This window comes from Uloborus diversus, chromosome 7 (assembly GCF_026930045.1).
Source record: "Uloborus diversus isolate 005 chromosome 7, Udiv.v.3.1, whole genome shotgun sequence".
Taxonomy (NCBI): Eukaryota; Metazoa; Arthropoda; class Arachnida; order Araneae; family Uloboridae; genus Uloborus; species Uloborus diversus.
Genome location: NC_072737.1, coordinates 29,809,887 through 29,836,276, shown reverse-complemented (window position 1 = coordinate 29,836,276; position 26,390 = coordinate 29,809,887). Strand labels below are relative to the sequence as shown.

General features: G+C 34.2%; 1 protein-coding gene across 1 annotated transcript in view; it reads right to left on the bottom strand.

Annotated features, from left to right (window-relative positions):
- Window positions 1–1,070: 1,070 nt before the first annotated feature.
- Window positions 1,071–26,390, bottom strand: part of LOC129226357 (serine/threonine-protein kinase 32B-like) — a 53,632-nt gene continuing 28,312 nt past the window's right edge. Inside the window, exons 5-10 of the mRNA XM_054860960.1 lie at window positions 25,590–25,627; window positions 23,210–23,299; window positions 16,890–16,993; window positions 13,538–13,654; window positions 5,889–6,011; window positions 1,071–1,177 (exon numbers count right to left, since the gene is read on the bottom strand). Of these exons, the coding sequence (XP_054716935.1) occupies window positions 1,160–1,177; window positions 5,889–6,011; window positions 13,538–13,654; window positions 16,890–16,993; window positions 23,210–23,299; window positions 25,590–25,627 (490 nt within the window). The 3' untranslated portion in view covers window positions 1,071–1,159. The remainder of the gene's footprint in view (window positions 1,178–5,888; window positions 6,012–13,537; window positions 13,655–16,889; window positions 16,994–23,209; window positions 23,300–25,589; window positions 25,628–26,390) is intronic.

The window sequence follows — 26,390 nt, the reverse complement described above, 5'->3', positions numbered from 1 at the left end:
TTTATTGAACCAAAATTTCAACTATTATAAAATTTATACCTTAAGACTTGGTTTTGTTGTAACACGGTATACATTGTCTTGATTCATGTTAGTTCAAAAAAAAGCAGAAATATGCTATTTATAAAAAAGTCTCTTATAACACGGTTTCGATACTACACAATACAAATTAACCGTATTATACAAGGGATACTCATACATACTTTTTCTAAGAACATTGCATCCCGAGAGTCAGGAAAAGTGCAAGCAGAAGTGATGGATTTGAAAACTCTAAATGCAACGGATGTTTTACACATAGTAGCAGTTGATATTCTGAGCTGTCCTTCTAATGGGACTTGAAAATGTAATAATGAATACTTTGGGGAGTGTTTGTACTTCACAAACGGTTTTTGCTGTCTATGAATGGGTTAACATTTGCAAACACTGTATTTAAATTAGTTTTTTCTTTCTTCTGGTTTTTCGCTGAATATTAGTAAAAACTTTTCTGTAGGTTTTCAAATTTTATTTTGCTGCTAGACAAAGTGGAAAATTTTGCTATTGTTTCAACAATGATGTTTTAATGAAATAGCTATAGTTGGGTAAACCTATCCTGTGGGCAAAGGCTGTGCAAATCTTAATCACATCATTCCAGTGCTGCCAGGTGAAGTTTGCTCCAACTATACACATAGAAATATTTTGCATATAGCAATTTTTCATTTCAAAAAATATTTTAAATGAGGCTTTTCCTTGTGAACATAAAACATTAGCATTGATGCTTCTTCTTTAAAATATGTTATTTTTGAAGTATTTTTCTATGTCTGGATTATTCTTTCCCATATAAAAGTTTAATGTGGTGTTGTTAATGTTGCTAATTTTAGGAGAATATTGTCCAAAAGATTATTTCCGAGAATTTTACATTTCTATAGTAAAAGAAACATTTTTCAGTAATTTTTTTTTCTTTTTCAATTTTTTTCTTTACATAAGTGAAATGTCTGTTTTATGTGACCCTTTAAAACCTTTATAACATTATTTCCACTTTGTTGAAGTTAGTAAAGTCTTTTATTGATTATTTTCTTTTTTTAAAAGTCATGATGCATGAAATAGAACACATTTATTACAAATACATATTTACAGTAATGAAACAAATTTGCTGCACTTGACTATTCCAGATTTTCAGTGTGTTTCAAAAGTCAGGAAGCACCTAGCAATAAATCAGCTGTTAGCATTGAATTTTTCAAATATTGATTTTTTTTAACAGTACTTACATGTACACAAAATAACTTACTAGGATTAGTAACATGGCTTTAAATCAAGCGCTCTGAGGGGGTTTGAACCCCCTGCTACACTTTTCATCTTCTCATTGTGTCATTAAACAGAAATGAGTTGCATGGCACAGTGGTATGTTTTCCTGATAACGTAGTTAATGCAGTTAAGTATTTAAAAAAAAAAAAAAAAAAAAAATTGAAACCCCTTTCTATATGACTTTCTGGGCATAGGCCTAATCCAAATACAGGGTTGCTATAAATTATTCGTTAGTTTTCAAAATGTTATATACAAATACAAAAGTGACGACCAGCAACAGGCTCTGGGCCCAGCTAGACTGGTCCTAGTCAATTTACGTATATCCAAAAGTATTGCTTAAACAACAATAAGGAATATAAAAATACCTACAAACTCATCACGATTTGCAATTGTGTTGACCAGATGGTAATACAAGTTCAGTATTTTTAATATGGCGACAAAACAAGATTTTCTTTTTCTGTGTGTGTTACGTCCTGGTAATATCCTGGCCCGTGACCACTGCGGCATGGGTGTTATCTTTGAGTTCTTGTAACGCTTTTGGAAGTGGGGGTTCATAAAGAAGGTTATAAATTGATCCCAAACACTACAAGAACTGATGAACATCATGCACATTGTAACACACACTCACACATACTCAAAAAAAAAAAAAACCTTTTTTTTTTGCCATTTTAAAAGTATTGAACTTGTATTACCACCCTTTTAACGCAACTCTAAATCTCAAATTTATAGCTACATTCCTCATTGTTGCACTTGCAACACTTTAGGATTTATGGTTTTTTGAAAACTAATTAATCGTTTGTAGCAACCCTGTACAGCGCCCATAATGCAGAAAAGTTCACAAAGCATATGGGGCTGGTCTATGTAAATTGAAATGTTTTGACTTTTCTGCATATGCTCTATGTATTATGTATTTTGATCAGGGCCGATCCTAGCAGGTGTGCAGAGTGTGCACCGCACACGGGCGGCCAAAGCAAGGAGCGGCCGCAGGTCGCATCATATAGTTCTTTTAATCAAGCGAAATTCCTCAAGAATTTCTCACAAGATAACATAATTAGTCGAATAAATATGCTGAATTTTAAATGTTCAATTATCAAAGTAAGTGCCAATTTTCCAACAGCATAGCATATTAATAAAAATGGAATGTTAGAGCACATTGTGTTGCTCCATTATCCATTAATATCAACTCTTTACACACATGCTTCATTTGGTTGCAAAATTTGTGACAGAACTGGTTATCAGGCATGGATACAGGGGAGGGGCAATGACAAAAATCACCTCCCCCCCCCCGAAGCATGAAAGGGTGTCTTCTAAAGGCCACTAATGCTTCACTCAGCCTTCCAAGTTTGTATTGACCCTAAACAATGAAGACATATTTTGGTTAAAAAAACTGCTGATAGGATACTCTCGCAAGTATTTCAAACAACAAATTCTGTGTTCAGCAGTCGTGGATGCGTGGAGACTGGAGATACAATGGAAAATTGCGACTCTCCTGAGAGTCAAACATATATAATCAACGAACTAAAATTTTTAATTTTCCCCCTTTACAGCTTTTTTTTCTAGTTAAAATCACCAACGAACTGCCCGGTTTCAGATCAAGTAGGAGGACAGAGCCTTTGCCCCTGGTTACAAATTTTTAGTGTAACTCCAAAACGAAGATCCAAAAGGATGCCTTGACGAGACTAAAGAAGGCTTCAAACTGCATTTTTAGGACTTTAATTTCCGAAAATTTCGCTGGTTAAACCATCGATTTTAAGGATCCAGTTAAGTCTGTTATTCACCCTTTCTTCTTTAATGTATTCAAACATAGCCTAAAAATGATGGTTCCAAAATGTCTTTTCTGGAGACAGCCCTCCCTAACGTCAGCAAAAATTGCTCAATGGCATTTTTCGAATTTCTTTTTCGAAATTTTTGCGGTAGAGGGCCCTGAAATCCATTCCCTAACATTACTACCAAAGATAGTCTGAATTAGCGTCTCTAGAGAGTCCCCCAATCCCACCCCCTCTCACTTCACCAATTCAAAAACAAACTAAAATTGCGCATTTCAATCATCAGTTTCGAAGAATTTTGGGGGAAATACCCCGGATCTCCCTTTTCTCCAACGTATTCACTATAGCTCAAAATTTCGTTTTTAGACGGTTCCGTGGAGTCACCAAACCCTTCCTGCCTAAACTAGCCTGAAATTGACTTCAGTTTCAAAAAACAATTCTTGAGGGCATACTGAACCCCCGCCCGCTCTTTGTCTCATCGTTATCAAACAATATATATATGATATAAATATATGATTTTGGGACTTCCATTTTTAAAAAATTCCGGATGGCTTATGTAAATTTTCACGGCGCTAGGGCATCCGGCATCCCCCATCAATCGCCGAGGTGAAGTGGAGAAAAGTCTTTAGTTGTATTTTTCAGATATTAATATCGAAAAATATTCAGAAAGAACCGCTGAAGCTTCCCGGTTTCCTTGATATCACTAAAGATAGCACACAATTGCGCTTTTTAGAGCCCCAAAATCCTTCCTTCACAAAAATACCCTAAAATTGATTTTAATTCCGAAAAATATTTCAGTTTTGAATATTTTCCCGTTTCCCCTATCGTGTCCAAAGCTAGCCAAAAATGTGTTTTTGATGCAATAGTGCCGATAAATTACCGGAGGAAAGATGCCAGACCCCCTAACGTCACCAAAGACAGCCTAAATTTGAGTTTTAAACTTCAATTTCGAAAACTTTCGATAGAAGCAGCGCCGGATTACTAAATAGGCAAAGTAGGCAGTTGCCTAGGGGCCCCGAGGTTCTGAGGGGCCGCTGAGAAATCTTAAAGTTGAAAATATGTAAGAAAAAAGTTCTCTTTTCTACAAAAAAAAAAAAAAAAAAAATGCGGGGCTCCCTTCCTTTTTTCTCATTCTTTATTCTTGTCGAACAGGAACTTTTTTAGACATGTGAGATCCGGGGCACACACGACAACTATGGGGCCCTTACCAAAAGGTTTTGTTATTCATTTTTCAAAGCTAATGGAGACCATGGCCTTTTATTTTAGCTGCTAAATTGCTGAGAATGACAAGGGCATATTTACCATATCTCAAATATCACAAATAGGAGGGCCCCCACAACATAAGGGCCCCAAGGGAGATTTAAAATTGAACATGAAAAAATATTTACGTTAGACAAGTTGGGCCAAAAAATGAGTAGATCCGTCATTTTGGCCCGACGACATCCAGATCATTAAATGTTGGTTAACGATAAACTACATAACGAAAGATTGTTTTAATGATTTAAACAAGAGAGTATTAAAATGAAAAATCGATTTTTTTCTATCTTAGAAGTGTTGATGAAGGAATCGTGACATTTTTGTACCTTTGAATTCGATATCTGTGAGCTTTATGTATTTTTTTGCACTGACCTATGACTGCAATACTACCCTCATAACTAAATCAAAGGGATTTTATTGAAATAGATGTTTTATGTGTGTGTGTTTTTGTTTTTACTTATGTTCTGAAGAAGTAACTTAAAATCTAGTTATTGATACAGTTAAGTTATTTTCATCTCTTCGGGAGGGAAATGGTCCCCCCCCCCCCTTAAATCCGCTACAAATAACAATAATGGTACAAAATGCTTCAGTAATATTTTACTGAGTAATGATCTAAAAATCTTTCTTTTTCTACCTCTAAAATGAAAAGTAAACATAAGCACATTTTAATCACCGTATATTAATTGTTAATAAACATTATTGGTAATACTTAAAGTTGTAGTCAGAACCTAAAACTATGAGCTTTAAAATGAGGGGTAAATTATGAAATTTGATAAAGGAATTGGGAAGATTTTGCGTGGTGACAGAAATGCAGGCTAGAGAAATAATATATGAGATTATGTACAAAATACATGTGGGCGGGGCCCCAACACTTCTAATGCCTATGGGCCCCGAAACCCTTGATCCGGCCCGGGATAGAAGGCGATCGAATCTTCCTCCCAGCAATTTCAACAAAGATAACCCGAAATTGCGTGGTTAAAACTTCTGTTTCAGAAAATTTTCGGGTTAGAGCGCCGATCCTTCCTAAGCTAAGGTCACAAAAAATAGCTGCAATTTGACATCAATTTTGAAAGAATTTCAGGAAAGAACTCCAACATTACTTTCCCCTCAAGTCTCGAAAAATTTCCTTAAATTGCAATTTTTAACGTCAATATTGAAAATTTCTCCATGGACCTTGAATGTTCCCGACTCTTTTGTACTTGCAACTAAACACAACCAAAGATTAATTACAGCTATTTTTCATACCGTATATTTTCTTCCGTATATTTTCTGGGGGCATCCCCCCCCCCTTTTTCTGATGTCACCAAAGGCAGACTGTAAAATGCGTTTTTACGACTAGTAAATTTCGGTACCTGTTACTTTTTCAAAGATATAAATTGTACCTAAGGAGTTTCTAACTTTTTACATAAATTCATCATTCTTCATTTTTGTTTTTAAATTCGAACTTGATACAGAAATTTGAAGAAAGATTTATATGGGCGTTAAGTATTAGTCAAAACATGCAAATTGTTCTTCAGATGCGGCCGACAACCTAGGGTCGACCCTGATTTTGATCTTTATAGTACTGACAAATAGGAATTCACTTACTTGGCATAACGCTGTTTTAATCTCTTGTTCGTATATTTGGTTGAAATTTACATTCTTTAAATAGGGATGCAATCGAAGATGATCAACACTGCTCAGTCTTTGTTCAGTTTCGACGCATAAAATCTATCAAAATAAAATTATAAAGCTAATTTGTTTATTTATTTTATGAGCTCTTTGCAAGTGTTAAGGCTCTTTAATTTACTGTGTGGCTTAGCACTGCTGGCGCTCGGTCGCAGAGTCAAAAATATTGAATTAATCGTAGGAAATGGGGAGCACAGTAAATGCAATAAGGAAATTAAAACTTCCACTACTGCACCATATATCTGGCTGTTTAGTGCCATAGCTCAGTTGGAATTGTAATTTAGGAAATTTCAGGGTGTTAAATAATAGCAACTTAGGCATGCTTAAAGTTTTCTATACCAATGCTCGCAGTATTAGGAACAAGATGGATGAATTGAAAAGCATAGTTATGGATGAGAAGTTGGATGTTATTGGAATTACAGAGACATGGGCTACCGAATCTGATGCAGAGTTATTACATATTGCTGGGTATAATTTGTTCAGACAGGATAGAGTTGGTAAAAGAGGTGGTGGGGTTTTATTTTATGTTAGAGACAATTTTATTTGCAATGAATTGGTCATAAATGATAAGCCTACTGATATTGATATGGTTTGGCTGGAGTTGATGAGCAGTAAGGGCAAAAAGCTACGTTTTGGAAACATTTATAGGCCACCTAATTCAAACCAGGGACAAGATGAACAGATGTACCGTATTATTAGTGACATGTCCAGTAAGGGATCCGTTATCATAATGGGGGATTTCAATTTTCCGGGTATTGATTGGAATAATTTTTATCCTGGTAATGGCAAAGAAGAGGAATTTTTGAAAGTAATTGGTGACTGTTTCTTAGATCAAGTTGTAACTCAGGGAACTCGAGAGGAGGCCATTTTGGATCTAGTTTTTTGTGACATAGGTAGTTTTGTTCAGGGGTTGAGTGTAGGGGAGCATATTGGAGATAGTGATCATAACAGCATTAGGTTCCGGGTTAAATTTGAAGTGTGCAAAGATGATAATTTTAGGTTTGTGCCCAATTTCAGAAACACCGATTTTGTTGCACTTAGGCAGAGCTTGAAAGAGGTTTTTTCGTCAGGGTTGGAAAATAGCGACGTAGATCAGCAGTGGACGGAATTTAAGGATAAACTTGCTAAAACCGTTGGGGACTATGTTCCATTTAGGAGAAAAGGTGTTAGTACCAATATTTGGCCTATGTGGTTCTCCAGGAAGACTAAAGAAGCTCTTAATTATAAGCAAGCCACTTTTCGTAAGTTTAAAGAAACTGGTCAGAGTGCGGAGAGGCTCCAGTATGTAAGGCAAGGCGAAATTTTAAGTATTTGGTACGGATTCAGAAAAGGGAATTGGAGCAAAGGCTGGCAGATGACATTGATGGGAACCCTAAGAGGTTTTTTGCTTACGCTAATTCTGGGAAAGCTCGAAACAGTCAAATTGGGCCTTTGGTTGATGAGTATGGAAATTTAATCCAAAACGATAGGGATATTGCAAATGTTCTAAATAATTTTTTTTCCAGTGTGTTTAACGATAACTGTATCTCAACAGTTGACACTAACAAGACACAAGCTATTATACAGCTTGAGGATTTTGTATTTTCCAGGGAGGAGGTTTTATTTCATTTGAAAACGATTAAAGCAACTAAAGCTCCGGGACCAGATAATATCTGTCCAAAAATTTTAGTTGAATGTGCAGAGGAATTAGTGGATGTTATTTTGAATATTTTCATTGCTTCTTATAACTCGGGGACGGTGCCAGAGGACTGGAAGCTGGCTAACATAACGCCACTCTTCAAGAAGGGGTCTAAAGGTATTGCTGGGAATTATAGACCTGTAAGTTTGACTTCGGTGATTTGTAAGATTTTCGAAACTTTGATCAAAATTAAGATCATGATGTTCTTAGAGACTAATAGTCTGTTGACTAGTTTGCAGTATGGTTTCAGGAAAGGTAAATCCTGTACTACTAATTTATTACATTTCTACGACAAGGTTACCTCAGCTTTAGATAACAAAAAATGTGTGGATGTTGTTTATATTGATTTTCAAAAAGCTTTTGACAAGGTACCGCATGTTGCTCTTCTCAGCAAGTTAGCTGACATTGGAATAGGAGGAAAAACTTTACTTTGGGTTAGAAATTGGCTTACTGGTAGGAAGCAAAAAGTAGTTGTGAGAGGAAATCATTCTAATGGGAGTGATGTTTTAAGTGGGGTTCCTCAGGGATCAGTTTTAGGGCCTCTTTTGTTTATTATATTTATGAATGACATCAATGAAAATATTTCTGGAAGCATGAATTGTTTTGCTGACGATGTAAAAGTTATGGGGATTGTCGAAAATGAAGAACAAGTAAAACAGCTGCAAGAGGATTTAGATCATATTACTAAGTGGGCAGATAAATGGGGTATGGCAGTTAATGTAGGGAAATGTCAAGTGCTACACTTAGGTCATGGAAATAAGCGTATGAGATATCGTTTACAGGGTTCAGTCATAAATCAGGCAGAAAATGTTATGGATCTGGGTGTCTTTATAAATCAGGACTTCAAGTTTAGTCAACAGTGCAGTATTGCTAGTAACAAAGCCAACAAAATGCTTGGGTTCATCAATAGATCTATTTCAAACAAATCTAAGAAAGTTCTTCTGCCTTTATATAGGAGTTTAGTAAGACCTCATTTGGAGTATGCTGTTCAGTTTTGGTCGCCTTATCTGAAGAAAGATATTTTTGTATTGGAAAGGGTTCAAAGAAGGGTAACTAAATTAGTAAGGGGACTCTCAGATTTAGATTATGATACCAGACTTAATAGGCTTTACATGTATAGCCTGGAGCAAAGGAGAGTCAGAGGGGACATGATTCAGTTATTTAAATTTATCAAAATGAAAGATGTAAATGGATTAAATTTTTGCGGGAAAAGCAGGACAAGGGGTCATTGTTTTAAGCTATTTAAATCTCAGGCTAACTTGGAAATCAGGAAAAACTACTACTTTAGCAGGGTCGTGGGCACTTGGAATAGCTTACCGGAAGAGGCGGTAATGAGCAAGGGAGTGGATAGCTTTAAGAGGGCCATTGATCTTCATTGGGGACTAATTAATTGACTAGGACCAGCCTAGCTGGGCCCAGAGCCTGTTGCTGGTCGTCACATTTGTATTTGTATTTGTATTTGTATTTGAATCAATTTCTCACTGTAACAAAAAGAAACATTTCAGGAAAAAACTTGTTTAACCAATGCTTGATTAAGATAACCCATGTTTTCTTGTTTTCAACCGATGTTGAAGTGGACTCGTCCAAGGCCAAGCGCCAACAATATTGGGCAGCAGAGTATTTTCTCTGAACTTAAATATTGTTCTTTGATGGATCAAAGTTGGAGGCTATCGTAAGTTTGAAAACTGTGTATTGGTATCGAATTTCTTCCTCTTTCTATGATTTTACTGATTGTTTACCCTAATTCAATAAACGTAGGGTGTCTTATCAAGACTGGATAAACTTTGCAACTCAATATTCCTCCATTTGAGCACATAAAAATATGTACCGAATTGCATCTCTATGACCTATGGATTTCAATAAAAATGCGAGAAAGTTAAAAAGGTGTTCGTCGAAAAAAAATCTTTAATAGAAACATGAAAATAAGCATTTGTAAAAGTTTCGTGTTATTTCTTAACCATGTATGAAATGGCTCTGAGATCATGCTTATCTCTTGTTTTTCTCTCAAAACTTCATCGCTTGTGGAACTGCTGTTTCTTAGGGATATTTATTTTATCCAAGCGATGACCTAGTGTGGCAGAGTTAATCCCCTCTTAATGGGAAACCTTGTTCAAGCAAAAGCATAGACAAATTTCCTTTAAATGATTCTGATCTATTGTTTGTTTGAGAAATTATCTGATTCTCATTTTAATGCTTCGTCAAAAGACCTATGTTTCTTTAATTTTTTTAGCTGTATTTTGTACACATTTGTTACACTCATAAGAACAAGAAAACTGGGAAGGAATTTCAAAAGGGGACAAGCTCTGAAAACTGCTTTATTTTCTATCATTGCTTTGCTAAGCTTTTCCTATCATTCATTTTCAGAATATTGTAAATTTGAACATGGGGGACGCAAAAACTTTGTAATATAATTACAGCATGTACTCGTTTAATCTGTAAGACCTCTATTGTCACTACCTTTAGCCCCAGATGCATATTTCCAATTGTAAAAATGATCAAAATAAGATGCAGAGTTATGATATCAAAAGTTTGGCGCGAAAAAAAAAATTGGGTAAAAAAACTTGTTGTACAGTACCCAAATCCCTACAGTCATACTTAGTAAAATTATCTCTATAAATTCCAAAACTAACTCAGTCAATTCGAGACATTTACGCCCAACATTCAAGGATACTTTCGAGTTCAAAATTCTTGCGTATGGATGAGGGACCGTGCAAAAAATGAGATGGTAACTTGACCAAGCCATATCCCCCTTAGAAGATCAACTATCGTAACTTGACGAACTAAAAAAATATGGAAACATTTTTTCTTTTCCATTGCTGTAAAAAATAAATGTAAATGTTATACAAAGGTACTTTTTGAAATAGTTTTATAAAAGAATTTGAGTAGAATTTGAAATTCTGCCCCCTCCCCTGCCCAGCCGGAAAAAGATCTCTATAACCCTTGTTTGTCGTTATATAGCCCCTGAAAATATGCAAGTGATCACGAATGTATCACTAAACAGCACATTTGATGTCTGGGCAGGGGCGTGCACAGAAATTCTGGGGCCCGTCACAAATGACTTTAAGGTCCCCCTCCATATTTTATTGTTTACCCCTACGGTCGCTACATATATTTCACTTTTAAAAAAAAAAAAAATCTCGGGCCCCCTTTAGTTTCGGGCACGGGCCAACATGTGTCCCTTCTCCCTTTCTCTGCACGCCCCTGTGTCTGGGGGAATATTAGTCATGTATCATTCCGTGTCAAATGAATCAAAATAATTAATTTATGTTTGAAATAACTGTTATACAACTATGGTAGCACCCATAGAACTTGAGTTATATTGCATTTGAAAGCACTGCCGGAAAGTAAAAAAAAAGTGCTTTTTAGGGAATTAAAAAAAATAATTAATCATCAAAAGTGAATGATAGATTAAAAAAAAAAGTACCTAAATTTAACATGTTGAAGGGTAAGATTTCTGAAAGTTTCATGACAACCTGAGATGGTCAGGTTGAGTGCCTAGTGGATTTCGCGATTGAAATTAGTACGCTATTTTTTATGGTTGTGTAAACATGAACAAGGGAACTGCGGACTGTATGCAAATTTTGAGTGCATATTTTTAATTTTATTGTCATATTTATTTTTTTCTCATTATTTATTATCTTAAATCTGCATCTTATTTTGACGATTCGACCATTTTTGCAATTGGAAGTATATATCTAGGACTAACGGTTAAGAATAGCTGTTGTTTAGGTTAAACATAGATACGCTGTTTACATGCACACACACATCCATATATTAATATGCTATTTTTCACAATGTACTAATATTTTGGAATGGGTTTAAACAATGAGACTCTATATGAGGCAGTGAGAAGCAAAGGGATGTAAGTGGCAAAATTAAAAATTTGGAGATAACCACTACACATGGTAGGTGAACCTCTCCTCTGTCTTGGGACAAGAGATGGTACTAGTAGCCCTGGTAGTTGCTGCTATACAGCATCATTTAGAAAATAATTTCAATGAAAGCGTATCTAGGATGTTATCTTTAAATGCGTTTTACTCAAAACTTGAAAATGTTAACTTACACCCCTTTTCTTCTCACTGCCTCATATGTGTTGCTTCGTTTCGTTAAAATTATAAATTAAAATAACTTGACTGATGGATACATGCGGAAGCGCACATTTTAACTAGGTTATTTATGTAATCTAATGTAATAAATTATAAGACTGAATGAAAAATGCGGACATTTTTGCTGGATCAACAATGTGATAGCGCATCCTTATAACGCGTCCTGCAACTTCTATTTTTTTCTTTTTTTCAAAGGTCCATCTTGGCTACTTCCAATGAATACAATTGTTAAGATTGTAGTATTTCGTTTCACTTTGCAAAACACCTGAACTCATACATCTAAGATATGAGCTCTGTATAACTTCCAATCCTCTAAACTCAAAACGAACAGGATGTGTTTTTCATTTTTGAGAAATTGATGTGATTGAACTTAATCCCTTGAAGGATTCGTCTGTTTTTCCGTTTACTATGGAAAAAAAAGTAAACAGAGATTCTGTTTCGAAGACATTTTACAACTCTTGAAACATACATGACATTATTTGCTTGATTAAGTAATATTCTCATAGGATGTAACTTTTATGCTCTCTCTCTTTCTTTCAATATCATTGGGGTTCCTAATCCACAGTTTTTTTTCTGTTTTTTTTTTCCAATTCTATTTCTACTCTAAGCATTATACATTCACCGACTGTCATGCCCTGCTGAAATATTTAATATCATAACTATGCTAATCTGCAACTTAAATATGCAAAACTAATTTTGTGATACGTTTTGGGAAAAATAATAAAAAAAGAGCGACACATAAAATTGCGGACAAGCGAAGAAAATATCGTATTCATTCGATAAATTGATAATAGGGGCTCCCACACGAAAGGTGGGTGGGGATGGAAGGAGCATTGCGCAAGCTAAGCAATTGAAAGTTTTAGGGGGGTTAATTTAAGAGAGTTTTGATTTCGTTCTGGGTGGGCTTCTCCGTAGCATTTGAGAGGGATGCCATCGCTCTTGAGTAGTGTGAGGCACAGTAGATAAGACGTAATTTTGCCCAAAATTTGGTAAACATGGTTAATATTCAACTCATTGTTTCAACAACATCGATTTTACTGGTTGGAAAAAATGTCACCAAGTCTTTTAGATCGACAGATTGTGGCTTAGAATCAGGTTGTCTAACTCTACTCGAGTTGCCCCTTTATAGTTTTCTTCTATTCAATGCGCAAATGTTTGGCAGTCATCATTAGAAGCCTTCTAGAACGGCTGTTTTCCCAACAACATAATTTTATTGATTTAAAAAAGTGTCATCTAATGAACATTGAACTAGTAAAATGAAAGTTTCATTCAGTTTTTGCAGAATCAATTGAGAATCAATTTTCATTAAACTTTCTATTCAAGTCACCGTTTACCAGTGCATTGGAAAACTGGATTGGAACTTTTGACATTGTTTGTCTCAGAAACCATAATATACTTGCATTAAATGCTTGACAATTTATTTTTAACAGAATAAATATTGAAAATAATGTTCACAGCAACAATGATCGTTTCCAATTGTTCGCTGGAAAAATCAAATGCAATGTTACAAATCATTTATATCACTTGTTTAGAAAGCATTGACAATGGCACAGCCCTGAATTTGCACGGGACTTCTCAGAAGCTCAATTAGTGCCCTTATTTTAGCTTTTAAAGAGATTTTAACATATTATAAGGAATTTTTGCTATTTTGAATCTGTACGTTTGAGTATACGTTATACGTTCTGTTGAATTAGAGCTCTTCCACTTTTTTAAATTGGAAACTAATCCCTGCGCGTAATGTCTGTATGTGGGCATTAAAGAATTAGTAAATGTTTGCAACTCACCTGTTTCACCAAGTCCGCCATTTCGCTTTCCACGTACTCAGGAAATTCTATTTTAGAAAAAAGAAACATTCCTAAGATGTCTTCGTATGATGTGAAGGAATGTATGTCATAAGGTCTCTGTAAATAAGAAATTTAGTTTATTTATTCTTAATAATTTTAATGTAGAGGAAATATTTCAAATGGTCTTAACTTGTTTGAGATTTTAGAAAACTTCTTTCTCATAATAAATTATGTTCTTCATTAAGTATGCAATGTTACTCGTTAGCCAGTTCTAGGAGCAGAATTATCAGAATGCAAGAAAAGTATCATGTTTAAGACATAACTGACGGTGGAAACAGCTATTTTCATTGTGTATTTTTTGCCCTTAGTTCATCGATTCTTGGAAATATAGTTTGTTCTTAGCTAGAATTACATCTGTAATTGAATTGAAAACAAAATGCTTTAAGTTGAATAAATATCTTTGTGTATAAAAAGTAAAATAAGAAATAACATCATATAGTGATTTGTAGTTTGTACCATTTGAAGTTGTTATTTCTTAAATTACAAAATGCTTTGTCTAAAATTTTGCATATTTCATTATGTTATTTTGCCTGTTCATTTGAAGATTTTTAGCTAATGTATTGGAGAAATGAATTATTAAATTATGAGAAGAGACGAGCTAATATGCTTTGCACGCTTGTGTGGAGAATAATGGATTAGTATTATACGATTATATTTTGTTACAAATAACGTCATTACTGAGTATCCTTTAATAAATATCCAGCTTTGTTATTTTCTCTAGAATTGAATCTCTATATTACATTAAAAAAGAGTATGCCAAAGAAATTGTGAAATTCTGTCTGTGGCGGGTCTGCGTCCAGGAGACCCCATAGCACCTACAACCTTGAAATTTTGTGCAATTTAAGTGCTATTATTTACCCCATACACGCTGTAGTCTGGGGTAGTGAAAACATCTAAGCAGTAGTATACATAGACTTCGGTGTGCCCTCCTGCAAGATTTATAAGTGTGCCACCCCATAAGAATTTGTTTTTTTATTTTAACATAGTGTTATTTTTTTAGAGCGTGCGCCCTCATACTTATTGAGCCCCGGTTGCGGGCGTGCTATGTACGCCACTAGATTTTGACTTAGACTTTCACTCTTCCTATGTTTTGAAAGAGTAAATTTTGACGCATTGTAAATAGCACTTTTGTGTGTATTTTACATAAATTCAACTCGAAATTTAATTTTTTGTGTGATTTTTCTTTTCAAATAGTTTTAGAATACATTTGGAAAACCAGCGGATCACATGCGACCAACGGGCCACAGGCTCACTATTCTTGATGTAGAACATAATGAGTTTCTAAGGGGCAGGGGCGGCAAATAGGGGGAGCGAGAGGGGGCGGTTGCACCCCCAAATTTTTGACTAAGAATAATAAAAAAATGGCTAAATTCAATTTAGATAACTTAGAAAATTATTTGCTTGCATTTTAAGAACAGAAAAAACAGATGGAGAATAATTGTTAGCCTTAACTAAAGAAGTAATCTCTTCATATGGGTTAAATATTTCAAAATTGTGTACTCTGTGCTATGATGGTGAATCTTCTATGAGATGCCCGTACAGTGTTTAGACTGCGCAATTGTTACGCGTAAACTCCATGTCATTTTAAATAAAATTTTATGCTCATATTATGACTTAATGTTAAGCTAATAAGTGTTCATTGATTCCTTGTACTAGAAACATATTTTAGCCACTCGATTTAGCAACATTATATGCTTTCTTAGAAACTCTTTGTAAAGATATGCTCTTTATGAAAAACATCCCACATCAAAAAATACTTTCACATCAACAAATATATCATGAGGCTCTGTACTTGACAATCTCTGAGTGACACACGATGGTATTCAAAAGTTAAATCTATAAAAACCCCGTGGAAGAATTACTGGAAAGTGACCTTTTCAATCATAGAAAATCTGATGTCATTTTAATATGTATGACTTTGTTTGAATTTTTGTTTACTTTATTTATACTGCGGAGCGTTTTTTGAACAATGCCACACTCTATCATAAAAATTTCAATCCGCTAACCTTAATTCTTGGATTGATAATTGATTTCACACTAATGCATGCTTAAGCCCCTGAACAAAGTGTAAAACTTTGTGACAGAACTTTCCATAACAGTTTTTACTGTATGCCAATGTAGAAGAGGTGACAAAATCACATGAAGTTTTAGTCAAAATATTAAATCACTATTTTGAAAAAAATGATCAATTCAGTTTCTCAAGAAATTGAGACAGGATTTGATGAGATATATTTATCATTGATCTGTCCAATATTGTGTAGATCGGTTATATAAAGCGAAAAAGAAAATATTACACTTATAAATAAAATGTATAGCACGAAGGAAGAGGAATTGTTTTGTGAATTGCGACTATACTTTTTAATGACGCTAAATGAATACTAGCCCAATTTAAAAAGTTTTCTTGGTTACTTTAAAGAGCGAAATTTGAAAGAAATGTGTTTTTTAATATAACTTTCTTGTTTCATTGTTTTTTGACTATTTCAATCAGATCAGTCATTTTATAGTAGATAACTTTTGTGTCTCAACTTCAATATTGCTTTATTGTTCTTAACATTAAAACCATTTTATTATCACTTCCTGTTAACCAATATGTATTTTATACCGTACTGAGGAAATTCATGTTCAAAAAACTCGACCCCCCAAACGAAATGCTGAAATGCCGCCCCTGCTAAGGGGGTTGTGTATAGTGCAGTTAACTACCTTTATCAGCCTCATGTTGAAAAAAATGGGGTGCTTCCATTGAGAAGAGAAAAAATGGAGGGAGTGAAGACTTTCATTCGTGAAGCAAAGACCCTCAAGTCACGTGATTCATTTTGAAGCAAAGCATTAGAAGAAATCAGGGTTCTTTCGCAAGTTTCACGCAAAACGTGGAACCATTTGTCTTTGTTGAGTCACGTGACTTGGGATCATTGCCTCAGCTTTTGCTAAGCCAATGATTGGAATTGCTCCCTCCATTTACTAATTCTTGCTCTAAGAGTGCTTCCATTTACACCCTAGTCTCCGAAGTAAAAGGAAACTTGATTTCATTGGCATACAATTTAAAGTCAAAATGTTCATGCCCAATTACTCTCAAAGAGTAGTCTTGGACACAATGCCCAAAATTTTGTGTCCCAATTCATCCAAAAGAAATGGAGGATCTCAAGTTGAGACATTAAAATTCTGCTTTTTTTTTAGAACTCGTTTTACTGTTAACAACAGTTCGTAGTATTTTCTATTACATAAAAATGTACTTTAAATAGCTTTTGAAGTATGAAACATTTTAAAGTAATTCAAATATATTTGGAATGCTTACTTTTCCACATAGCATTTCATATGCGCATATCCCCAATGACCACCAATCAGCTGGAAATGAGTATCCCGAATCAAGATCCAATGCACATCTGAACACTTCCGGCGCTGTAAAAAATAAACATAAATTATAAGAATAGGCCTCAATGTTGGTCTTATAATAAAGTTGAAGTAGATTATGCGGAATGTTACCGCCACATTTTTGACTGCAATGTCAACAATGTTTGGAGAACTGTTTCTATTTTTAGCAGCATGTTCATTTTCAGGAGAGGTTCCACAGAATTATTAGATTTGCGTGACGTACCACGCATGCCTAAACTTCCCTTTAGGGGATGTCCATGAATGATGTCTCACATTTTTTTATCATATTTGACCATCTCCCCCCCTCTTTGTCACACTTCACCTTACCCCTCCATTTTCCTTGTCTCATCACGCTGTTTTCATAAGCATATTGTTATCAAAAACGCGTAACGTCACACTTCTTTTACCCTCCCCCTTCTCCTTGTCACTGACTCTCAAAATTTCATAAATCCCCTTTAATCCTCATTATTTGTGGACGACCCCTTACATGGATTAAATCATAGATCTTTTAAGAGTTTAAGACTGTAAGCTGGAATGATAGATAATAGCACTGCGCAGTAATACACAAGGAAAAACAAGAGCACTATATAAATCTGTATACGGAGCATGAAGCAGTAAACTTATAAATAATGTTGCATATCAAATTTGATTTTTTATTTCTGTTTTTTAAATAACACTATGAAATTCTGTATTCAGAAAAAATACTTGATTCATGCATCAAAATTAAAATGATGCATTAACATGGTTCGCTTTTGTGAGAGACCCGCTTCACACTAATTTGATTGCCAGCCAGACTTATAAAAACCCCTTCTTTTTCCTTCCTTTGTTTCACTTAATTTTTCGGGCCGTGGTAGCCCGATCGATAGAGTGTCGGATTCGGGGCCGGAGGGTCCTGAGTTCGAACTTCGATGGTCGAAGATCCACCGTCGTCATTAAAGGGGACTGGGCGACGTTAAATATGCTCGTAGTCTCAATGTCCTCCAAGTGAAACGGTACCTCTGGGGGTGCTAGCACCAGGTAGCTATTAGCTCCTGATCTAGTTCTAAATTCTCATTAACTGTTCGATCCGGTGATGGTGCTGCCATCTATCGGTATAAAAAATTATGGAGGCAAGGCACTTAGTATGCAGTCCTCGACATAAATACAGTTGTAGTCAGTTGTGACTCAAAATCGAAATCGAAACTTAATTTTCCCCTGAAATTCGGAAAGACTTTTTCCCTATCTAGAGCTTTTACAGTGTTTTCATAAACCGAGTTTAATGTGCAGTGCTGGCTGAAAAACCCAGTGTGGATTCACAAATGGTTCTTGTGAATCCACATCAATGATCTTGTGAATTTGGTGCCAGGCACGTAGTTTTTCTGGGAATCATTGTTTGAAGGGCACCACTAATTCATCAAAAAAAAAAAAAAAGTAAAATAATAATAATAAAAACAGCTCACAACATGTTTACTATCAGTTCCCAATATTAAATTGAATGTTTGCAGCTTGAGTTCAAATTTTGTTTCCCGCCATCGCAAATTACGATACATCCCTACTCGTTGGGTTGAATGGAAATGGAGCAACTTGCTGAGGTGAAAATGGAGAAGAATATCACATCAGTCATGTGATGACTGGGGATTTTTTAGATTAGGTAGTACGAGACATATCCATAGAAACATGGTAATTAGGCTGCGTTATAATAAAGATGTAATTTTCATGGCCAATTTGCAAACACCAAATGGAGGTATTTGCACCCAAATACCCCGTTTTTAATGTATAATCTGTTTAACTGCAAAATCTGCCTTGGGGAAAAATGATTGAAGGCAAACCGCAAACGATTTGGAACCATGACAACGAATATCAGCCTCTATAAATAAATATTAAAAACAACGAGTTAGACTTATCCTAGTCATCATGCTGACCTTAAAAATTAAGAGTACGCCAACGTGGATCAAGTGAGGATAATAAGCAATTCGTAATTGCTCAAAAACCTCCGTTAAAAGTGAATTTGGGGTAAAATGGTGTACGGTTAACAAAAAATAGTTACAGACTAGGCAACCTTCGGCGGCTGCCTCGATTACGCCACCAACATCGTGACGGCTCGTGCAACCCATTGAGAAGAGATAAAATGGAGGGAGTGAAGACTTTTATTCATAAAACCGAGACCCTAAGTCACGTGATAGATTTTAAAGCAAAGCATTACAGAAGAAATAAGGTTTCTGTCACTTGTTTCACGCAAAACGTTCCAACCATTCGTCGTTGTTGAGTCACGTGACTTGGGGTCTTTGGGTCAGTTTTTGCTAAGCCAATGATTGAACTTGCTCTCTCCATTTTAATTCCTGCTCTAAGGTGAACCCGCATGCGGTGGGTTGATATAAAATAATGGCTATGAAACTGTTGAAAACAGAAAACGTTTGGCGGCGCTGTCTCCAAGAAGAGATGGGTGATGGGTGAAAACCGTGGTTTTATTTGGATTTAGGGAATCATTTCACGTACGAATTAGCAATAATGGTGTCAGAAGCATTTTGAGATTTTTTTTTTTTTTTTTTTTGCCGCAGTGTGTGTGTTATTATTATTATATTTTTTGTTGTTGTCATTCTTCATTTTTTACTGATGTACTTCAACACAATGAAGGAATTACTGTAGTAGTTCTGAAATGCGTGTATGAAATTTCCATCTCAACCTTCAGTACCCTACATAATTCCCTACTTTATTTCTTCTCTTGCCTAAAATTACATTATATTAAACAGAAACCAAACGCAATTTATTACTCCCCGAAGAAAGGCGACAGACTTTTAAACACCTCACAACATGATTTTTATTTTAAGATCGCACTAGAAACACGCGATGAATGGCATAAAATATTTGAGGTAAAGGTTAAACTAATTCCCCTGAATTGATTGAATAATGTTTCAGTTTAAAGGAATTCACATTATTTCATCGTGTTATCGGGAGTGCGTCTGAACTTCAGGTTAATGGGGTTAAACTTAATTGAAATTCGCCGAAATGAGGTCTGGGATGAGTAAAATCCATTAGTGAAGAGAGAATCTAGCTTTAGGGAATCTGGATTAGCTGAGATGATGGATCCGGAAATAGTACTCTAGAGGTTTTTGCTTAAGTAACGACATAGCATTGTTGAGCTAGTTCTGCAGAACATGGAGAGGTTTTGGGTGAGAAAGTAACGAAACATTTGTCTACTTTTTGAAGAATCACAAATTAAATTTCATTAAATATCTGTTTGTACATATTCGAAAATTTCCTTTAATATTTCCCCCCAAAAATACATATTGGCAAGCATTTGGTGATGATGGTAAATCTGCAGAACGGTTTTCGCTAAGTGAAGAACAATCATCATTGCATTAAGTTCGAAATTTTAGTAGTTGTTAATAGAAATGTTATCTACATGGGCCCATGTGCAAAATTGTAAGTGGGTGTGGGGGAGGGGGAACTCAGATATTTTAACCATAGTTTAACATGATATTTTCCCCATGAAAATCAATTTCAGGACAGATTAGAGTCATTTAAAATTGGACATTTTTAATTACTTATTCATTAATGGTTGGAGAAGAAATATTTTAACATTTTTGCAAAGAAAAAAATACTAAAAACAAGAAAGTTCTAATTTCTAATCGAGCCCCCCTTACCCCCTATATAGACACCCTTGGTTATATATATATATATATATATATATATATATATATATATATATATATATATATATATATATATATATATATATATATATATATATATATATATATATATATATATATATATATATATATATATATATCAGGCTTTGATTCGGCTACGAGAAATTGGTCACAAATATTGGCTACATTACACAGGGCATGGCTGCACGGGGCAAAAAAAAAAAAAAAAAAAAAAAAAAAACTTTGGTAGAAAAAAAATCTTCCGCAGAGTTTCAAAACTGATTTCAGTTATATTTTGGATGCTGAATCGAAATATCTGGAATGAAGTTTTCGAAATCAGTTCTAGTTTCTTTTTTTACTTTCTTTTACAAAAAAGGAAGTACTGTATTCACAAAAAAAAATTCATTTAAAATTCGGCCTTAATTTCCATTTTGCTCACCCCCGAATTAATGCTGAGTTTTTTTTTTTCAACCCGACCACACGCGAATAAGTGCCTAAGAACGTATAAACACCCGAAATATCCATTTTGACATTCCCCTAGTTAATTACAACGACTTTTCACGTGACGTCCGTATGTACGTGCGTGCGCATGTGCGTATTTATGTCGCATAAATCAAGAACGGTACGTCCTAGAAAGTTGAAATTTGGTACGTAGACTCCTAGTGGGATCTAGTTGTGCACCTCCTCTTTTGGTTGCATTCGGGTGTTTCTAAAGGGGTCTTTTGCCCCCTTTGGGGGGAAATCATTGTTAATTTCGATGTATACTCAAGTGGTGCTATAATTTGGCGATATATCGCCAGTCTTTTGGTCGCCAAGTTTTGTCGCCAACTTGGCGACAAATGTGGCGATTTTTTTAAAAAAAATCTGTTTTTAATTTTGCCACTGGTGGTGATATTTAGAGAGTAAACAATTGAATCACATTAAAATTGCCAATAATGGGAAAATGACATTAAAATTGGAGTAAAATTAAGTCATGTGATGCACACATCAGCTCGAGTGAGATTAGTGCTGTTGTACTGAAAAAATGCAATTTCAACTCCGTTTTGTGCATTTCTAAAGCAAGCGTAGACTTCTGAAACAAGGATCGCTTCTGCCATATTTGTCCGTTTGTCAGTAAGCAGTCCAGTTACTCAAGGGAAAATTCACTAGATTGGGTAAACATGTGGCAAGTTCGGTAACAATGCTTCATCAAATTAAGTTTAATTATTGAATTCTTGCTTTGAACATGTTCACTTCGTGCGATGTGTGACGAGTTGGACCTTTGTATATTATATTTGTAGAACCCGATTAAGATTTTGGGGATCCTTGGTCAAACATTTTTTCGGGTCCTCTGTAGTCGAACCTTATGAACTTAAATATACACGGAGAACCAGGAGTGGCGGTTTCAGGAGTGTTAAGGTGCTCAATCACTCGTTCAAAGTATTTGTCGGGGCTCAGAGTATCCCACATCTAAGTGCACTTACAAAAGCGTAAATAAATAGAGGATAAAACTTTAATCTTCTTTCCTTTTTAAAAATAATTGACTGGAGCAATTTTAGTAGTTTTTGGTTCCTTTATGAATGGAGGTTCCAAGAGTAAGGCCCAGCTGATTTGCTCAGTATTCAGGGATCTAAATATTTGTTTAATACTAATAAACATTCCATGTTACATCTTAGAAATTTGAGTTCCAAGGCAAAAGCTAATGTCATATTTGAATTTTAGGCGCCAAATTCATACGAAATCAGTTCCAAGTGTCTCGGTTCCACATTTTAAATATTTATTTTCTTGCAACATTGTGTAGAATAATAAGAAATAACTATAAAGTTTAACTAATATAGTTTACCAAAATCAAAAGCATTTTACAAATTGTTTCAAAAGGTAATAATTTTTTAAAAATAGTAGAAATTAAACTCATAGCGATGAGAATATAGGACAAATGCATATAATTCGAACTGAATGAGAACTAAAACCCCATCATTTTATTAATTAACTATAATAATTCTCTTCAAATGCTGAAAACAAATATACGAGACTAAATGTAACATTAATGAAACAATCCGCTTACTTGACTATTGATTGGATATAATTAAATGAACTTTCTTTCTTTCTTTTTTTTGAGATTATGCAGAACAGAAAGCTCTGTTAATTTGAATTCAAAGTAGATAAAAACGGCAATGTAACGTTGATTAACATAATATTGTTATGTAACTTTACAAAGGATAAAAATGGTACAAAATACACAAACATTAATGAGATTAAACTAATAGCAGAAGTAACATTGTGCAAAACCGTAATGACATTTACTTTGAAAAAAAAAAGTTACTTAATTATCAGAAACTAAACAGTTATTAATGAGAATCAAATGAGATACATAAACAACTAACAAATGCACGCTAGAGGATTAAAAATAAACTAACTACATGCAAATAAGTTGTAATTAACAATGCTAATCTGCTTTAACCTTCAAATTTACCAATACTATGCTAGGTTCTTCAATATAGGAATTTTTTACTTGACAATTTTGTAATGTCTTCTGTTACACATCACATGCTTGTTACTTTGAACCTTTTTCTTACTGAAAAGAGTAGATATTAATCATGAATAAAATTGTATAAAAACAGAAGGTATCAACCTATGTACGGTTTAGTTCCAGTCATAGACGTAGCTAAACGGTCATCTTCGACTTTGATGGCAGTGTTGAAGTCAATCAACCGTATATGACCTAAAAACATGAAAGCAAAGTTTTTTTTTTAGGTAAAATTATCCAATACTTTAAATTACACGCTCATTCCAAATGGTTTTGACAACAGAGAATAAAGCATTTCTGTTTTATCATAAACAAAAACATAGCGTGATGTAAACCCAGAATAATATGATTTGTGGCATTTATTCATGTTATGATAGATTACTTTGATCTCTTTGGTCGTTAATAAGTTCTTTAGAGGTCAAATTTCTTTCATGAAGAATTTCATTTGAAATGCTATTTGTGGTCAATAATTAGATCACTGATTCAACGCTAAATTTGCTGAACTACGGCGATACATGAAACATTGATATTATTGATATAAAAGGCCGGATGATGGTGATATAGCCTAAAACGAATACAGTAGAAGACCGTTATAACGTAGACCTGTATAACGCAATTCTCTATAAACTGCACTACTTTTCAGAAGTAAACAATAAGTTTTGAAGTTTAAAAAATCCCTCTGTTTTGCTTTGTAAAAATAAAAGTTGTTAGGCAAATTAAATTTTGAAAGTTTTTCATCTTTCCATCTTATTTCAAAGCTTTTTAATTGAAAATTAGTACTCATAGTAAACAGAAAATACCAGATGGCTCTCGAAAATGCAGCTGTTATGCAAACCATGAAGCTAGCAAAAGTGCAGGATTTTGATTGTGAAACATATTTATTTGTGAATAACTAATTGTAATATTGTTGCTTTAATATTCATAGCAGATAAAAATCATTCTGAAATGCTAATATATAGATATATTCTGAATATTAGTTTCAAAATTTGTGAAATGATCTGTATAAAGCAAAAACCTGTATAACGCAAAAGCTCTGGTCCCAAGGTGTGCGTTATAACGGTCTTCTACTGTATAATCTTTGTCGCATTACGTTGTACGACCTTATTAAAACTGAGGCAGTTTGCCGATATTGTATTTTTCTTTTCAAACGCAAATCTAGCTCGCAATGTGAAATCCATAAGAAAAGTAATGCTCAAGAAATTGACATAACTAAACATTTTTCTTACTGACTACCGATGCGTAAGATTTTTTTTGGAAGTAGAGCACACTTTTAAGGGTCTAAGGACATTTAACCTTCAAAATTTTTGACTTTCTGGAAAAAATATATGTTATGCATAGATTAAATCAGAACAATTTGATCTGAACCTAAATTTATTTATTTTCTTAAAATTATTTATTTTTTTTTTTTCAAATTTTATAAGTTAAAATTAAAATTTTCCAAAATTTTGGGCGAAAATATATATATTTTTTTAAGTATCAACTTTCATTCTTAGTTAAAATTTAGGTTCAGATCATAAAAATAAATCAGACAAACATACATGAAAAGTTTTACAGAAATATATAAGAAGCTTTCTGAAATATATATCATGCACGCAAAACGAGAAACCCGCACCTGAGAAAAATAGGCTTAAACAGCTGCTTTAACATAAATCTCTATGGGGAAAGTTTACAAATTTTTACTATAACTTGAAAAGTTTTTTGCGTATGATAATAAATAAGGTATCAAATTGTTCAGAATTAAATTATGCATAACATATATTTTTTCTGGAAGGTCGAAAATTTTGAATGTTAAAGGTTCTTAGACCCCTTAAGATTCGTCAAGATAGCAAACACTAACTTTTACTTTTAAATTTTTTAATTGCAATATAGATTCTTAAAAGTTATGCTAGTTTTTTAATTTTTTTTTAAACAAATAAATGAAACATAAAAATATAGTTCTTATGAATTCGTAGTCTGAGTTAGATCATGACATACAGAGTAACTTATTTGACTGCAGTTATCTAGGGTTAGCAGAAATATTTATAGTGGCGTTACTAGCGCCATTCGTAAAAATAATGTTAAACAGCCACCGTCGATCAAAAACAGAAATATGCTTGAAAATTTCACTTATCTAGCAAAATATTCTCCTGATGCCGTATTTATTTTTTGCATGTGAATAGACTTTTTAGAAGTGATCAAAAAATGGTCTGAAATCTTCCGATTAATTAGGTTTTAGGATCCTTTTATGATGCAGGAAATACTACAAATGAAATTCAATGCTACAAAAAAGTAATTTCGTTTATAATGTTTTTCATTGATAGTGCTTTGAATAAATTTAATGAACCAATTGGCAAATACATTAAACTTATACTTCAATTAAAAGCAACAATTTAACAAAGAGTGCAGTGTTAAAAAAGATAAACATTATCAACATTATGTTTTTTACAATTACCATGAACCTTTAATTAAATACTACCGGTTGGTAGCTCTAACAAAAATCCCATACCTTGGTTATCCAGCAATAAATTTTCTGGCTTGACATCCCTGAAATAATGAGATAAAATAACTTAAATAGCTATTATTCCTAATTGAAAGTATCTTACACAACTACACATGTTAGATCAGCTTCGGTTATTAAAGTGAAACCCATTGTTTTGAAAAAGCACTTAGCTAAATCATGTGCGAGTTAATGACTTAAAACGCAATACAAAATTGCGAAAGACACAGAATTTGTTCTACCGGAAGTTTTAAAGGGGATCATGGTAAGTACACGAGCCCTAAAGTGGCACACAAGTGGAAATTGAGTTGCGTACTTTGTATTGAATGGTGTACTTTGCAGCTTTGTACTCGTCGATGTCTTACGTATACAGTCGACTCCCGCTACAACGCGATTCGACTTACGCGAAATGGCTACGAATTTTTTTGGAAAGAAGTATCGGTTTCGTTATTGGATCCTAAGTATTGATTTCGTGAATATATTTTATTCCTATAGCGTCTTCCGCTTCACCATACTAGTACATGCATCGCTTTGTTAGTGCATCAAGTAACCACTCTGCGTCTTTCTTTCTTTTTTCTTTCTAAATATTAAAGTTGATGAAATAAAATGGCACCTTAGTGCACTGTTTCATCTAAAGTTTGTAAAGATGGGAAGAAAAAGAAAGTTTCTGGCAAAAAAAAAAAGTTTAAGATATTCGATATGCATGAACAACTAAAAAGTACGCCGACGGTAGCACGAAACACGAAAATAAGTATAAGTGATATACGTACAATGTAGTTTTATTTTATGTCTTTCCCTGCCATTGATCAT